At 52.6% G+C, this 11,920-nt stretch overlaps 2 protein-coding genes across 6 annotated transcripts in view; one reads left to right on the top strand and one right to left on the bottom strand.

The window, feature by feature from the left end:
* The window catches only part of Dlgap5 (DLG associated protein 5), a 34,701-nt gene extending 30,019 nt beyond the window's left edge, over window positions 1-4,682 (top strand). Inside the window, exons 17-21 of one of the 3 annotated variants that reach the window (XR_781906.3) lie at window positions 321-555; window positions 1,277-1,326; window positions 3,643-3,838; window positions 4,335-4,421; window positions 4,550-4,681. Coding sequence is in view for 1 of the 3 variants with exons in the window: in XM_010632525.2 (XP_010630827.1) it covers window positions 321-555; window positions 1,277-1,326; window positions 3,643-3,780 (423 nt within the window). In the remaining 2 variants the exon portion in view is untranslated. Of the gene's footprint in view, window positions 1-320; window positions 556-1,276; window positions 1,327-3,642; window positions 3,986-4,334 lie in introns of those variants that run through there. The other 2 variants (XR_004517739.1, XM_010632525.2) reach the window with 2 other exon arrangements.
* Window positions 4,683-6,010: 1,328 nt separating this feature from the next.
* On the bottom strand, window positions 6,011-9,579 carry Lgals3 (galectin 3). 3 transcript variants are annotated; one of them, XM_010632526.3, is made up of 5 exons: window positions 9,558-9,579; window positions 8,764-9,093; window positions 7,911-7,999; window positions 6,770-6,935; window positions 6,011-6,305 (listed from the first exon to the last, which is right to left on the bottom strand). In XM_010632526.3, exons 1-5 carry the CDS (start codon window positions 9,573-9,575, stop codon window positions 6,150-6,152), a joined length of 759 nt encoding a protein of 252 aa, XP_010630828.1. In that variant the 5' UTR covers window positions 9,576-9,579; the 3' UTR covers window positions 6,011-6,149. The 3 variants fall into 3 exon arrangements, with proteins under 3 accessions (XP_010630828.1, XP_010630829.1, XP_010630831.1); XM_010632527.3 differs by lacking the exons at window positions 8,764-9,093; window positions 9,558-9,579 and adding an exon at window positions 8,229-8,717; XM_010632529.3 differs by lacking the exons at window positions 8,764-9,093; window positions 9,558-9,579 and adding an exon at window positions 8,262-8,713.
* Between the last annotated feature and the right edge of the window lie 2,341 nt (window positions 9,580-11,920).

Genomic DNA, 11,920 nt, shown 5'->3' with positions numbered 1-11,920 from the left:
CAAGTTAAAAAAAAAAAAAAAAAAAAAATATATATATATATATATATATACACACACACACACACACACATACACACACACACATATACATATATATACATACATACATACATACATATTTTTTTATTTATTTTTTACATTTAATAGCAATGAGACTTTTTATGTGTCAGGGTTATTTTGGCTTGGTTTTATTTTGTACCGGGAATCAAACTCAGGACCTGGAGCTTGCCAGGCAGGTGCTGCGGCATTGAGCTACATCCCAGCCCTGTTTGTTTGAGTCAGGTTTTTGTTATAAATATAATGACTGTTTCTATTCGCAGGATGTAAATAAGACAGACTTCGAGATGGGTTGTTTACCCGGTGAGACAGTGAATTCTCATCTTCCTGAGGGAGGAGTAGCAGATGATGCCACAGCTAGCAAGGAGGAAAGTTCGGGTGTCACGGAGCTGAGTTCTTCGGTTCCTGCACAGGATGTTCTGATGAGTAGCCCTGAGAAAAACTCACCAGCGCAGAGTAACATCTTGCAAACAGCAGCTGCTCAAACCTCTCAGCTAGGTGAGAACCTTCATAGCACAATAAGGTTTTGTTTAAAATCGAACTTGGATTAAGGTAAAGATTATCATAAATAATTCTGAGCGCCAGGTCCTAAAGATGAAGGCTGAGAAATTGACACAGTAAATTCCTCGTACAACAGTTACGCTGTCACATGCTCCTTGTCCCCTGCCTCGGGGAGACTCGGGAGCACCATCCCACCCTGGACACGAGCGTGTGCTGTCGACCCGGGTGGCCCTCTCCAGACAGCCTGCTTCCTCCTCAGCGCCTCCTCCTGCTGCTTTGGGTGACTTTGCCGCAGAGCCACACAGGTCGTGTGGGCCGAGGCGTCTGCAGTCAGGACGTCGCATGGCAGCAGTGCAAATGGCCCGCGCAGTGCTCTTCTGCCCTCTGCTGTGGGTTGTGGGTCTCAAGGGCGCCTCTGTCCGCTGGTCACATTGCTACTTTACGGTTATCAGCATGAGATTCAAACTCTGTACTGAAGGTGAGGGTAAGAATTTCACTGAGAAATTTACATAAAAATAAACAGCGCAGTGGGGCCAGGGATGTAGCTCAGTGGGACAGCGCCTGCCTGGCAAGTGTGAGGCCCTGATTCCCAGTACCAAAAATAAATATGTGTCTCAAAATGGCTCATGTGTCTTTGATATGTAAAACTTCTCATATCTTTCAAAGCTTTGTCTATTTCTAACCACAAAAAGGTAAAAACTATATTTTTGTTTTCCAGTACTATTTGATACCGAAGGTCTCACTACTGAACACCACCTTCTTGATTCAGTAAGTTTTCCCACCTAATTTGATGAACCTTATTTTTCTAGATTTGTTTATAAAGTGAATTGTTACTTTTCAGTTTGTGACGTTTAAAATTTACATCTTGTCGTTTTTGCTTACTCTGAAATCCATTTGTTGCTCATTTTCTAAAAATGGAGAGAAACTTTCTGTGTTTATATACTCTAAAATACAAACTTTTATTAGTACACATCTGTCATGCAGAATGATCGCGCCCATCAGGAGGAATCTGTACCTGCACATGATTTATTTTAATTCTCCCTTTTTCCCCGTTCCCCTTCCCTCCCTTCAAACTTTCCTCCCATCCTCACTTTCACAAGCTTTATTTCCTTTTGTTTCCTTCCTGCGGTACAGCACTAGTGCTAGTGTTAAACCCTGAAGGTTTATTTTCCTGTTATTTATGGATCAGATATCTGCTATGTGGCCTAGGTTAGACTGGGTATTTCCAGGCCGCTCAAGGCAAGGCAAAGCGTTCCAGGTGAACAGCTGCTTTGGGGAGACGTGCCGCCGCCTCCAGTTGTCCTCGGTTATTGTCCCCACTCTTGGATCACCCCATTGCATTCGTGTGAAGCCGTCCTGTCCCGTGGCCTCTCCGGAGATGAGGCCCCTCCCTCTAGCTCCTGCCTGTCTGCCTCGCTCTGCGCTCTTCCTCCTGCCACAGAACGCGCGTGCGCAGTGCCGCAGCTTCATCTGTGAGCTTCCCAGACGTCACTTGAGGCCTCGTGCCCTTAAATCTTGTCCGAGCGTCAGCCCTCTGGAATCCTCTCTCGGTGTCAGGTCTCACACAGACGCAGGCCCCAGATACACGTGCATGCATTCCGCCTCACTAACAGAACATGAGTGTGCTCCGTGTCTAAGATATATTACAAGTTCAAAGCCAGGCGTGTGGTGCACACCTGTAATCCCAGCATTAGGGAGGCTGAGGCAGGAGGATCACTGTGAGTTCGAGACCAGCCTGGGCTACATAGTGAGCTCCAGGTCAGTCTCAGCTACATAGTGAGACCCTGTCTCCAAAAAATATATATATATAAAATAAATAAATATATATATATATTCCAAGTTCAGAAGTCCAAGTGCTTTCATAACTACAGAGTCCTGTCAGCTCTCTGATCCAGACTCTAATGCAGACACCATGCTTTGAATGGAATAGTTAGCTCTCTCTTTCCTCCTGGGTTTGTTTTTGTTTTGTTTTTGGGCCCTGAAGATGGAACCCTGGGCCTTCACACTGAGCCCTTTTTTATTTTGAGACTCATTTTTCCTCATCAGGTGATTCTGCAGTGTGGCTACTGTGGACACCTCTGGTTTAGAGCCTTACCTGGCAATTCCCCGGCCTGGGATACAAGGAATCCGTGAATCAGGTGCAGGACTGAGCAGCAGCGCATGGAGCCTGGAAGCGCTGGCTAATTAATTCCCAAGGTTCCTTGTGGTCCGTTGTATTTCAGAACTCCTCCTCTGGGTCACCTCCGTGCTGCCAGCATTTCGGAGCGCAAATGAGTTCTTATGACCCTGGACTAGTCTTTCTTGGTCCTGACCTTCTTAATCATAAACTGAGAACAAGAGGATCAGGGGTTTCCACCTAAGGCCAGTTTATGCAGCCTGCCCTAATCCTGTTCCCGGAATGATTGCTTCTCATAATGTCTTTATCTCATTGACAAATCTCCTTTATAGTTTGGTTTCCTTGTAATTTTTTTCCCAGGCCTAGATATTCCAAGTTAGTGGTTTGGGGTTTTAGCCTTCTCCCCCTTGATACTGAGGATTGAAGTCAGTGCCTTCGCATTGAGCTAGAGCCCCAGCCCTTTTCCTGTTCCTGTTTCTGAGATAGGCTCTCCCTGAGATGCCCAGGCTGAGCTTGAACTTTGCGTGCTCCTGCCTCAGCCTCCCAGACTGCTGGGATTACAAGCATGGGCCTCCACACCCGACTTAGAATTTAGATATTCAAGGCCGGGGATGTAGCTCAGTGGTGCCGCCACCTGCCTTGCAAGTTTAAGGTTCTGAGTTTGATTCCTGGTACCAGAGGGAAAAAAAAAAATTAGAATTCAAGTCCACCTCTGCTTAGGGCTGAACTAGCATCCCCCAGCCACGTTACTGAGGCTGCAGTAGAGCTTGGGCGGAAGGAGCAGAGATGGCACTGCAGTGACGCCCTGCTGATTCACACTGGGCTTTAGAATTTGCAGAACCCAGGTAGCTGGCCTAAGATGCCGCTGTCGGCCCTCGGCACTCACTGTTGGGGGGGGGGTCCTTGCTGGTGTCACCAGTTGAGTCGCTGCAGGGCAGCTTCAGTGACCCTGTGCCTTTCCCTCCCAGCCAGGCCTGGCCGGCAGCAGCCCCTTCGCCCCGGTGGAGTGGGGGCGTCCACGGGGAACCCGACTCGTCTCCTTCGGCGGGAACCTGATCGCCTTCTCCCCCTCGAGGCCCTCGGTGGTGGAGCGGCCAGAAGACTAAGGAATTTAAAAATAAATGCAGAAGCTTTCTCCGCGGTGGACTGTCGGAAGTGTGGACAGTACGTGGTTGCCTCCTCCTGCTTGATCCACTTAGCCAGCGCCGAGTGTTTTAGTATTCCGTGGCTCCCTTGTGTTTTAGACGTGATGCTGCTCGTGGAGTGAGGGTGTTTGTACACTTAGCACACAGAATAAAAAGTATTCTTTGTCTTGCCTCTTTATTTAAGCATGTGAGATTAGAGCTAAGTATACTCAGCTTATTATATGTGTCTTTAAACTTTGACCAAAATACTTCCTTTTATACTTTCCCCCGAACTCCTAAATGCCTTGCTGTTAAACAGCTGCGGGCGTTGCATTTCCTGGGGTTCCGGGGTTCTGCACTTTCTGTGTGCTGAAGTCACTTTGCGGCACCTGTGAAACGCTTAAGTTGGGGGAGGCCCATTAGCGCCTTGCTGTTTCTCTTCCTTTTCCTCTGGACAGCAGCCACTGATCCTCCTGGAGAATCATCAGTCATCTTGTGCATCAGAAATGTTTTCTTTTCTAAACTCTTCACTGTAGGATTATAAAACAGCTGCTGGTACCGGAGCACCCGGAGAATTCCGCAGCCACCTGGCAGCCAGGCCCATCTGTGGAGCTCACACGTGGGTAAGTTATGGTGGCCTTTAATTTAGGGAAGTCCAAACAGAACACACCAACCCATTATGTACCTCTGAGCGTTGAGCCCAGAGAACGTGAGCAGCACTCCCAGCCGTTTTTACTTTATTTTGACCCAGGGTCTCATGAAATTGCCCTGACTGACCTCAAATTTGCAATGGTCCTGTCTCAGCCTCCCCAGAGGCAGGGACTACAGCGTGGCTGCCACCCCCAGCTCACACCTACTTACTGTGGCTGTTCAGATGTCCGTGACCCTGAACCCTTGGAACTCCCTGTTTGAATGAATACATATTCTTTTCCGTCTTGCTTGTTTGGGTTATTTAGACTCGTAACGGACTCAGGCCTAGGATTAAGGACATGTATACCATGAGTTATCAGGGAGCCCCAGTCCTGGGCCGGATGGTGGGTTAGGCTCTGACCCCGGCTCACGCTGTCCTTGCTGCTGGGCTCCTGCAAGGCTGCGTCCTTTGGTATCACAGTGGCTGCCGGTGCTGGGCAGCATCAGCCTGGCCCTGGTGAGGATCCCCTCTGAAGCTAGGATACTACCCGAGGGGAGCAGGGGCTGGCAGAAAATGGAGTGAGTGCCGGTGAGGCCAGTATCCGGGTCCCCTACCGGTGTGCCCTTGGGCTTAGGGCTCTAGAGTGATGCATTGGGAAAATATTTAGACACAAAAAGGAAAGAACAGAACAAGAACCTCTTCTGTTTTACCAAAGACTTCCTAGTTGGCAGCTCCATGTGCAAACAATATTTTATGTAATGTTTCAGTAAGCTGTATTTTAAAAAGTGACCATTTTCCCAGCACTTGAGAGGCTGAGGCAGGAGGATCGGTGAGGGTTGAGGCCAAAGGACTACATAGACCTCTCAAAAAAACCAAAAAAAAAAAAAAAGTTTAGTTTGTGATTAGCAGCAGCAGTGTCGCCTGCTGTTAGTGTTCTGGTTGCATCAGGAGGCCCAGCAGTCACCTACACTTACTAGGGCTGCCTGGGACTCTTGTTCCTGCAGTGTGACTGCGGCACCTAGGTTTCCCTGTTGCCAAGCAACAAGAATGCTGATGTTAACTGTTCCTGAGTAAACCTGCTCCTCTCATTTCCTCTGTCTCAAGAAAATGGGAGGTTTCCTTGCAGCATCTCCTAGTTGTGAGGAAATGCACAGGAGCATTTGGGGGTAGTGTGTGTGTGTGTGTGTGTGTGTGTGTGTGTGTGTATATGTATGTAATATATGTATATATATTTTTTACTTTTGGTGGTACTGCATCCTCGCCATCCCCAGGATCAAACTGTGGGACCTTGTGCTTTCGAGGCGGGCAGCAAAACCACTGAGCTGAATCCCCAGTCCCCTTGGCCCATTTTTTGAGACTGAATCGAAGTTGCCCAGGGTGGGCTCAAATTTGCCATCCTCCTGCCTCAGCCTCCCACAGTGCCAGGATTACAGGAGTGTGACACTGCCCTTCTGCTTTCTCCTGAGTGCACTAGCAAGTGCAGGGCACTTCGGGAAGCCGGACTGTTGCATTGGCATCGCTACATGTTGCTCTTTCCCCTGGACATATGAGAGTAAAGTGCTCCAGTGAAACGACAGGAAGAAAGGTAACTCAGCATAACGTTTATTAAATGAGGGACTCAGGGAAGAATATCGTGCATAGATGTAAAACTTTCCACTCCCAGTGAACCCGAAGCCTTTGCGTAGGTAAGGTCTGGCCTCCAAGCGTCTGCCCTTCCAGATTATATCATAGTGTATGTTGCGCTGGTGAGGGTTATGTCGCCGGAAATCCCCAGTTTGTTGATTGCCGTGAAGTTCCTCACCCGGTGATTGTACTGCAACAGGTGCGCGTCGTTGACCGCCACCTTGAAGTGGTCGGGTTCCACCAGCACTTGGATCTGCGAAGCACAAACACAACCATCCTATGAGGCAGTGCCTGCTGGTATTGCCTGCAGCCACTGCAGTGTGTCCACAGTGCAGAGCGTCATGCTGCGCGTGGCACACCTACAGAACTTCTGTCAATTTAAAAGGGAGCTGGGCATGATGGCTATAACCTCAGCACAGGGGAGGCTGAGGCAGGGAGATGCCATGTTCAAATCCAACCTGGACAACTAAGGGAGACCCTGTCTCAAAAAGGGGGGGCCGGGGATTTAACTCAGCGGTTCCCCTGTCTTCCTCACAAGTCCTGAGGCGGGGGGATCTGCCACAAGTTGGAGGTGAGCCTGGGCTACATAGTGAAGGCCAGTCTGGACTACATCGGGAGACCCTGGCCCCAAAACCAAATGCTCTGAGTGTGTGGGATTTAGAGGGATTCCCTGTGAGAAGCAGACAGAACCAGCACGTGAGAGTGGCTCTGACTCACCTTGAACTGCTTGCCCATCTCGAAGGGGAAAGCCTGCTGGCGCTCCTCCCGCCCCCAGGCATTGCTCTGCTTGGTGTTGCACACGATGACCCGCCTGTTGTTCTCGTTGAAGCGCGGGTTGAAGTGGAAAGCCACGTCGTTCCCCTGCTTGAAGTCCAGGGCCAACCTGCAAGGAGCCAAAGGCCGGGAATGCAAACGACCGACGGGACACAGGTTTCCGAGAGCAAATCTCGTTATAGCGCAAGGGAGCATGTCGGGGTGGACTGCAAGTAAGAGAACGGGCTCAGACCGGAAAGTACACCGGGCCCAGCAGATCATGTAAGACGAGTGTGTCGCACGCCTGTGATCGCGGTGCTCGGGACGCTGAGGCAGGCCGATTACCTCAAGTTTGAGGCCAGCCTGGGCTACACAGTGAGATCCCGTCTAAAATAAAACTTGCAGCTCCAAGCAATAATTTATTCAATTTACTGCCATCACCCACTTCGGAACTCGAGATCTGCCACGGACTGGGACCCCATCTCCAGTGTTGCTGGCACTCAGCGTCCTGTGCAGTGACCCTCACTGGCAAGGATTCTGCAGGTCTCTGTGCTGGGGTCGCAGGAGGAGGACTGATATCCACAAGTCACGGGTTTGGTCATTATATAGGGGGACACATGGCCAGAGTGTCACACGAGTGTTTGTGCAAGCGGGCACTGCGCAGAGGGTGATGCCTGGGTGGAGACTGCCACGAGGGACGTGGGCTGCGCCAGTGTCACTCATCAGACAGGAAGCCTCTCCTCGCTGGTGACAGGAAGTGGCTCCTGCTGATTCATGGGCTACGTGACAGGTCCTCACGGGTTAGGGGACTCGGACAAGCTGTGTGCACGGCTGCAGTGGGCCTCAGGGACCTTCAAACCTCTGACCCAGAAGACTGCCTTCCCAGGCCGGCCCTTGACAGCAGCATTTCTTGCCTGCCTCGGCCACAAAGATGGAATGGCAAAGCGGGTACATCGTTAGCGACCCTTGTGACAGAAAAGTTAAGTGGAAGCCTGTACTGACTGACTGGTCCCATAGGATGGTGGAGTCGAGATTCTATAGGTGTAGTTTAAAATCCTATTAAAATGCGAAGTATCCTTCTGGGCCGCTCCGGAGCCCACTTTACCTGTTGGCGTTGGGTTTCACAGTGCCCAGAATCGTTATGAGCATGCGCGGCACGACCCCGCCGGGCAGGGGCAGATCATAGGGCACGGCCTGGATGGGACAAGGGTACGGCGTCAGTCAGGAGGCACACTAGCTGGAAAAAGCAAACTGACGCTGCCGCAGGTTAGAAAGTGGGTGTGACACAGCTCTGGCTTAGGTCTCTCCGCCCCTGGCCTCGCCAAGATTCCCCGCTGCACAAACGCTACGAACAAAGGATGAAAGGAGAAAATATCCCTTCCGGAACCCGCCCTGGGCCGTGGCGATCCCAACTCATCCACACAGGGTCGTGCGGGGCTTTGTGACGGGCACCGGCCTTTCTGCTCCCTTGCCCGCCTTCCGGGGCTCCTGGGCGTCGGCCGACTGCGTCCCACGCTGCACCCCAGACCCAGGGCAGCACTTCCGGGGGGCGGGCTCCAGCGGAAGCACCCTCCCTCCCGTGCCCGACTTCCGGTCTGCTGGTCCGGCCTGGGAAGCCCAGGTCTTCGCGACCCCTCGGACTGATCAGCACCGTCTGGGGCCAGGCACATCGGCCTCTCCCGCTGCGGGACTCGGAGCCGGCGCTCTCCCAGACAGAGCTCTCCTGTCCGGTCTCCATCTTCACATCCTCTGGACGCTCCGGGATCCCCTCACATCGGGTCTCACTTAGGGTTCCCTTACTGACACGCACTTCAGTTTGCACGCAGATTCAGCCCTCACCTCACAAGCCCCTTACACTACCGGGAAGCCCAGCAAGCTCAGCTCTGGGATCGGCCCGCACAAGGGATCTAGAAGCCCGCTCGAGCCCAGGCCTCCCTGCCAGCACCGCCCCATCTTACCAGCGGTCCCGAGGGGGCGCCGTAGGGGCTGGCGCCGGGGTAGGCTCCGGGGGCGGCCCCTGGGTAGGAGCTGGGAGCAGTAGGGCCTGGGTAGGCGCCGGGCGCGGCCCCAGGATAGGTGGTCCCGCCTGGGTAGGTGCCCGGTGCCTGCCCCGGATAAGCCCCAGGGGCCGCCTGGCCCGGGTAGCCCCCCGGAGGCGTCTGTCCAGGGTACGCCCCGGGAGCAGCCTGCCCGGGGTAGGCGCCAGGATAGCCAGCCCCTGGGTAGCCCCCGGCACCCGGCCATCCTTGAGGGTTCTGGTGTCCGGGACCGGATAAGGCATCATTGAGCTGGAAAGCAAGACAGCAGCAATTATGGCCAGAAGACATCCCTGCGACAGACTGTGAGGTCTTACACCTGGGAGAGTTTTCATTTTTCTCCTGGCCCAAGCTGGCTCTTCAACCACAGGCCTAAGTTTTTTGGAGTTTTGTTTGTTTGTTTTTGTACCAGGGATTGAACTCAAACAGCAGCACCGCTGAGCTAAATCCCTGGCCCAGGCCCAAGTTTTCTAAGCTGCCCCAAATTTCTTTTGGGTGCTAATTGTGCTCGCAGGAAAGTGAGAGGGGTCACTGGTGCCATCCCAGGACGCCCTGCCTAGCTTCTTTCCCACATCTGCTGACAAAACAAGACTGCAACTCAGAGCCACGGAGGAGGAGAAGCGGAGGCAAAGGAGGCCCAGAGGGGGAAGCAGTGCTGAGGTGAATCCCCAACCCTCATCGCGCGGGGAGGGATCAAGGCAGAAGGGAGCACTCACCGAGAAGCCGTCTGCCATCTTCCTGAGGGGAAAGAGAGAGGAGTTATCATCTGCTCCTGGATGCTCTCAGCAGCTCAAAATCTAACTTCTGGAAGAGCTGGCCCTACTTCCACTCAACCCCAGGCCCTGGGCTGAGTCCACAGCGCCTCCCCAAGGACCACCCAGCCTGAGTGACTCTGCTCACCCCGGCCCCAAGCTAAGAGGTGTGCTATTCAACTCCATCATCTGAAGGAATTGGCAGTGCCCACCCCCAGGGTCCAAGAAACTTCATAGCTCCTAAGAATGGACATTCTTCTTTGCCTTTTGAGTCAGGGTGTTGCTATGTAGCCCATGTTGACCTTGTACTCAGACTCTCCCGCATCAGCCTCTCGAGTGCGGGGGTTTACAGGTGTGCACCACCACACCTTTCCTTGGCATCACCAATAAGCAGAGCCCCTCCTAGGGCTCTAATGTGCCCTTCCTCTGTGCACACCAACTGTTACATGTCCTTGTGACTTATATCACCTTCAGACATTTAATAATCAATTTTACTTTGCCCACACCTCTCTCAACCTGGGCGTCCTTCCCCAAAGTGGAGGCCACTGCAGCCAGACAAGGAGTCCTAGGGCCTCCCCAGCTGGCCATGTCCGGTTCCCATCATGGTGGGGGGGCTCCTCCACCCGGGAGAGCTCTTGGAGGCAGGAGAAACTCGAACTCTCAGCAACAACCCCGAATGTTCGCACACTGCCCCCCAACCCCACTTTAGGGACAGGAGGTGCAGGGCTGAGATCTCGCAGCGCAGCCCCGGGAAATGTCCCTGCAACACTGGGCACCAGTCCCCTGGCCTTGCTGTTGGGTGGGACGCTCAGGGGTAGTGGCGACCAGAAACTCACAACCCCCCACCTCTGCCATCCTCCATCTGCTCGGATCTGTGGGCCCAACCCGGTAAATGCAACCATCCCCACGGCCTTCAAAGCATCCACACCCAGCCTGGGCAACAGAGGGAGCTGATGCCCAAAGGCCCCGGCCTGACACCAGGGATCAGGGCCCAAATCTCCCAGCCCTCGACTTGGGCTTTTCCTCTACTAATTTAAAATCCCAGGCTGGGCATGGTGGCACACACCTATGGCCCCAGCACCCGGGAAGCTGAGGCAGGGTGAATCTCTCCAAGAGTTCAAGGCCAGCCTAGAGCTACACAATGAGACCCTGTCTCAAATAAATAAATAAATAAAGCAAAATAAATTAAACCAAAATAAGAACCGCACTTTGACATTTCCAAGCACAGCCCTTGGCAGGGTCCATTACTTCACTGAGAAATTGGGTCTCCGGCTTACTTATCCAGAACTCCACAGCACATTGAAACGGTAAACAAATTAAAAAACCCAAGATCGTGTTTTTGTCCAGAAACGAACTGGGTGACTCATTTGGCAGACAGGGCCCCACATCGCGTGTCACTTTCCTAACTGAAGCCACATTTTACCCAGGACAGTGTACTGTTCCAAAAATTAGGCACGGACTATTTTAAGTAAGTCAATCGCCAACCATGAAATCGCTCTGTTTTTGTGTTTGTTCTTCTGAGATAGGGTCTTGCTGTAAAGTTCAGGCTGGCTTTGAACTCACAGAGATCCTCCTGCCTCGGTCTCCAGAGTTCTGAGAATAGAGGTGTGTGCCACCACACCCAGCGTGAGATCTCTTTTTATAACCTGTGTTCTCTTGACGCCCAGGTTAGTGACCTTAGCACTTTGGGCCCAGGGCTGAGAGCTATTCATATAGATATTTATCTTCCTGACTTGTCTGGATTCTTTTTTTTTTCTCTCTCTCTCTTTACTAAGGATCCAACTCGGGACCTTGTGCTTGCGAGGCAGGTGGGTCTCCACTGAGCTAAATCCCGGCCCTGTTTTCTGGGTTTTTTGTTTTTGTTTTAAGATAGAGTTTACAGAGAAGCAATGAAATGGAAAAACATTCCCCCTCCACAGATAGTGGATGTGAACTCCAGCCTGATTCTTTCAGAATCAGAGAAATCTGAAGAGCCAGGAAAAAAGAAAAATATTTTCTGCGTGTCCCCTGGCAAGCAGCAGCTCGGTGTGGAGTGAGAGATTGCGACAGGAGTCGGCCGCGCCTGGGAGTGAGCAGCTCTCCCGGCAGTAAAGAGCGGCCGGTGCCGCCCATGCCTAGCAATGAACCCAGCTTGGGCGCCCGGGGCTGCAGCTTGGGAAATCCCTGCCCATGAAGCGCTCGGGCCCCACCTTCTCCCCACCGGAGACGGGCGGGGGCGCCTCTCCGGCCCAGCGGGGCGCAGAGGGCCCAGGGAGATCACCTCGGATTTCTCCTCGTCCCCCGGCTGCCAGAAACGGAGGGCGACCCTGGAAAAGCTGGGGCGCTGT

This window comes from Fukomys damarensis, unplaced genomic scaffold (genome assembly GCF_012274545.1).
Source record: "Fukomys damarensis isolate Sample0158 unplaced genomic scaffold, DMR_v1.0_HiC HiC_scaffold_17, whole genome shotgun sequence".
Classification (NCBI taxonomy): Eukaryota; Metazoa; Chordata; class Mammalia; order Rodentia; family Bathyergidae; genus Fukomys; species Fukomys damarensis.
Note: the sequence above shows the minus strand (reverse complement) of the source record. Positions and strands in the feature narration are given on the sequence as shown.

Excerpts from the sequence above, each read along its gene's own strand:
- Lgals3 (XM_010632526.3), bottom strand. Across the intron at positions 8,000-8,763 it reads GCGCCCCCTCGGGACCGCTG|GCCGTGCCCTATGATCTGCC; the intron begins GTAAGATGGGGC and ends TGTCCCATCCAG. Across the intron at positions 6,306-6,769 it reads AGATGGGCAAGCAGTTCAAG|ATCCAAGTGCTGGTGGAACC; the intron begins GTGAGTCAGAGC and ends TGTGCTTCGCAG.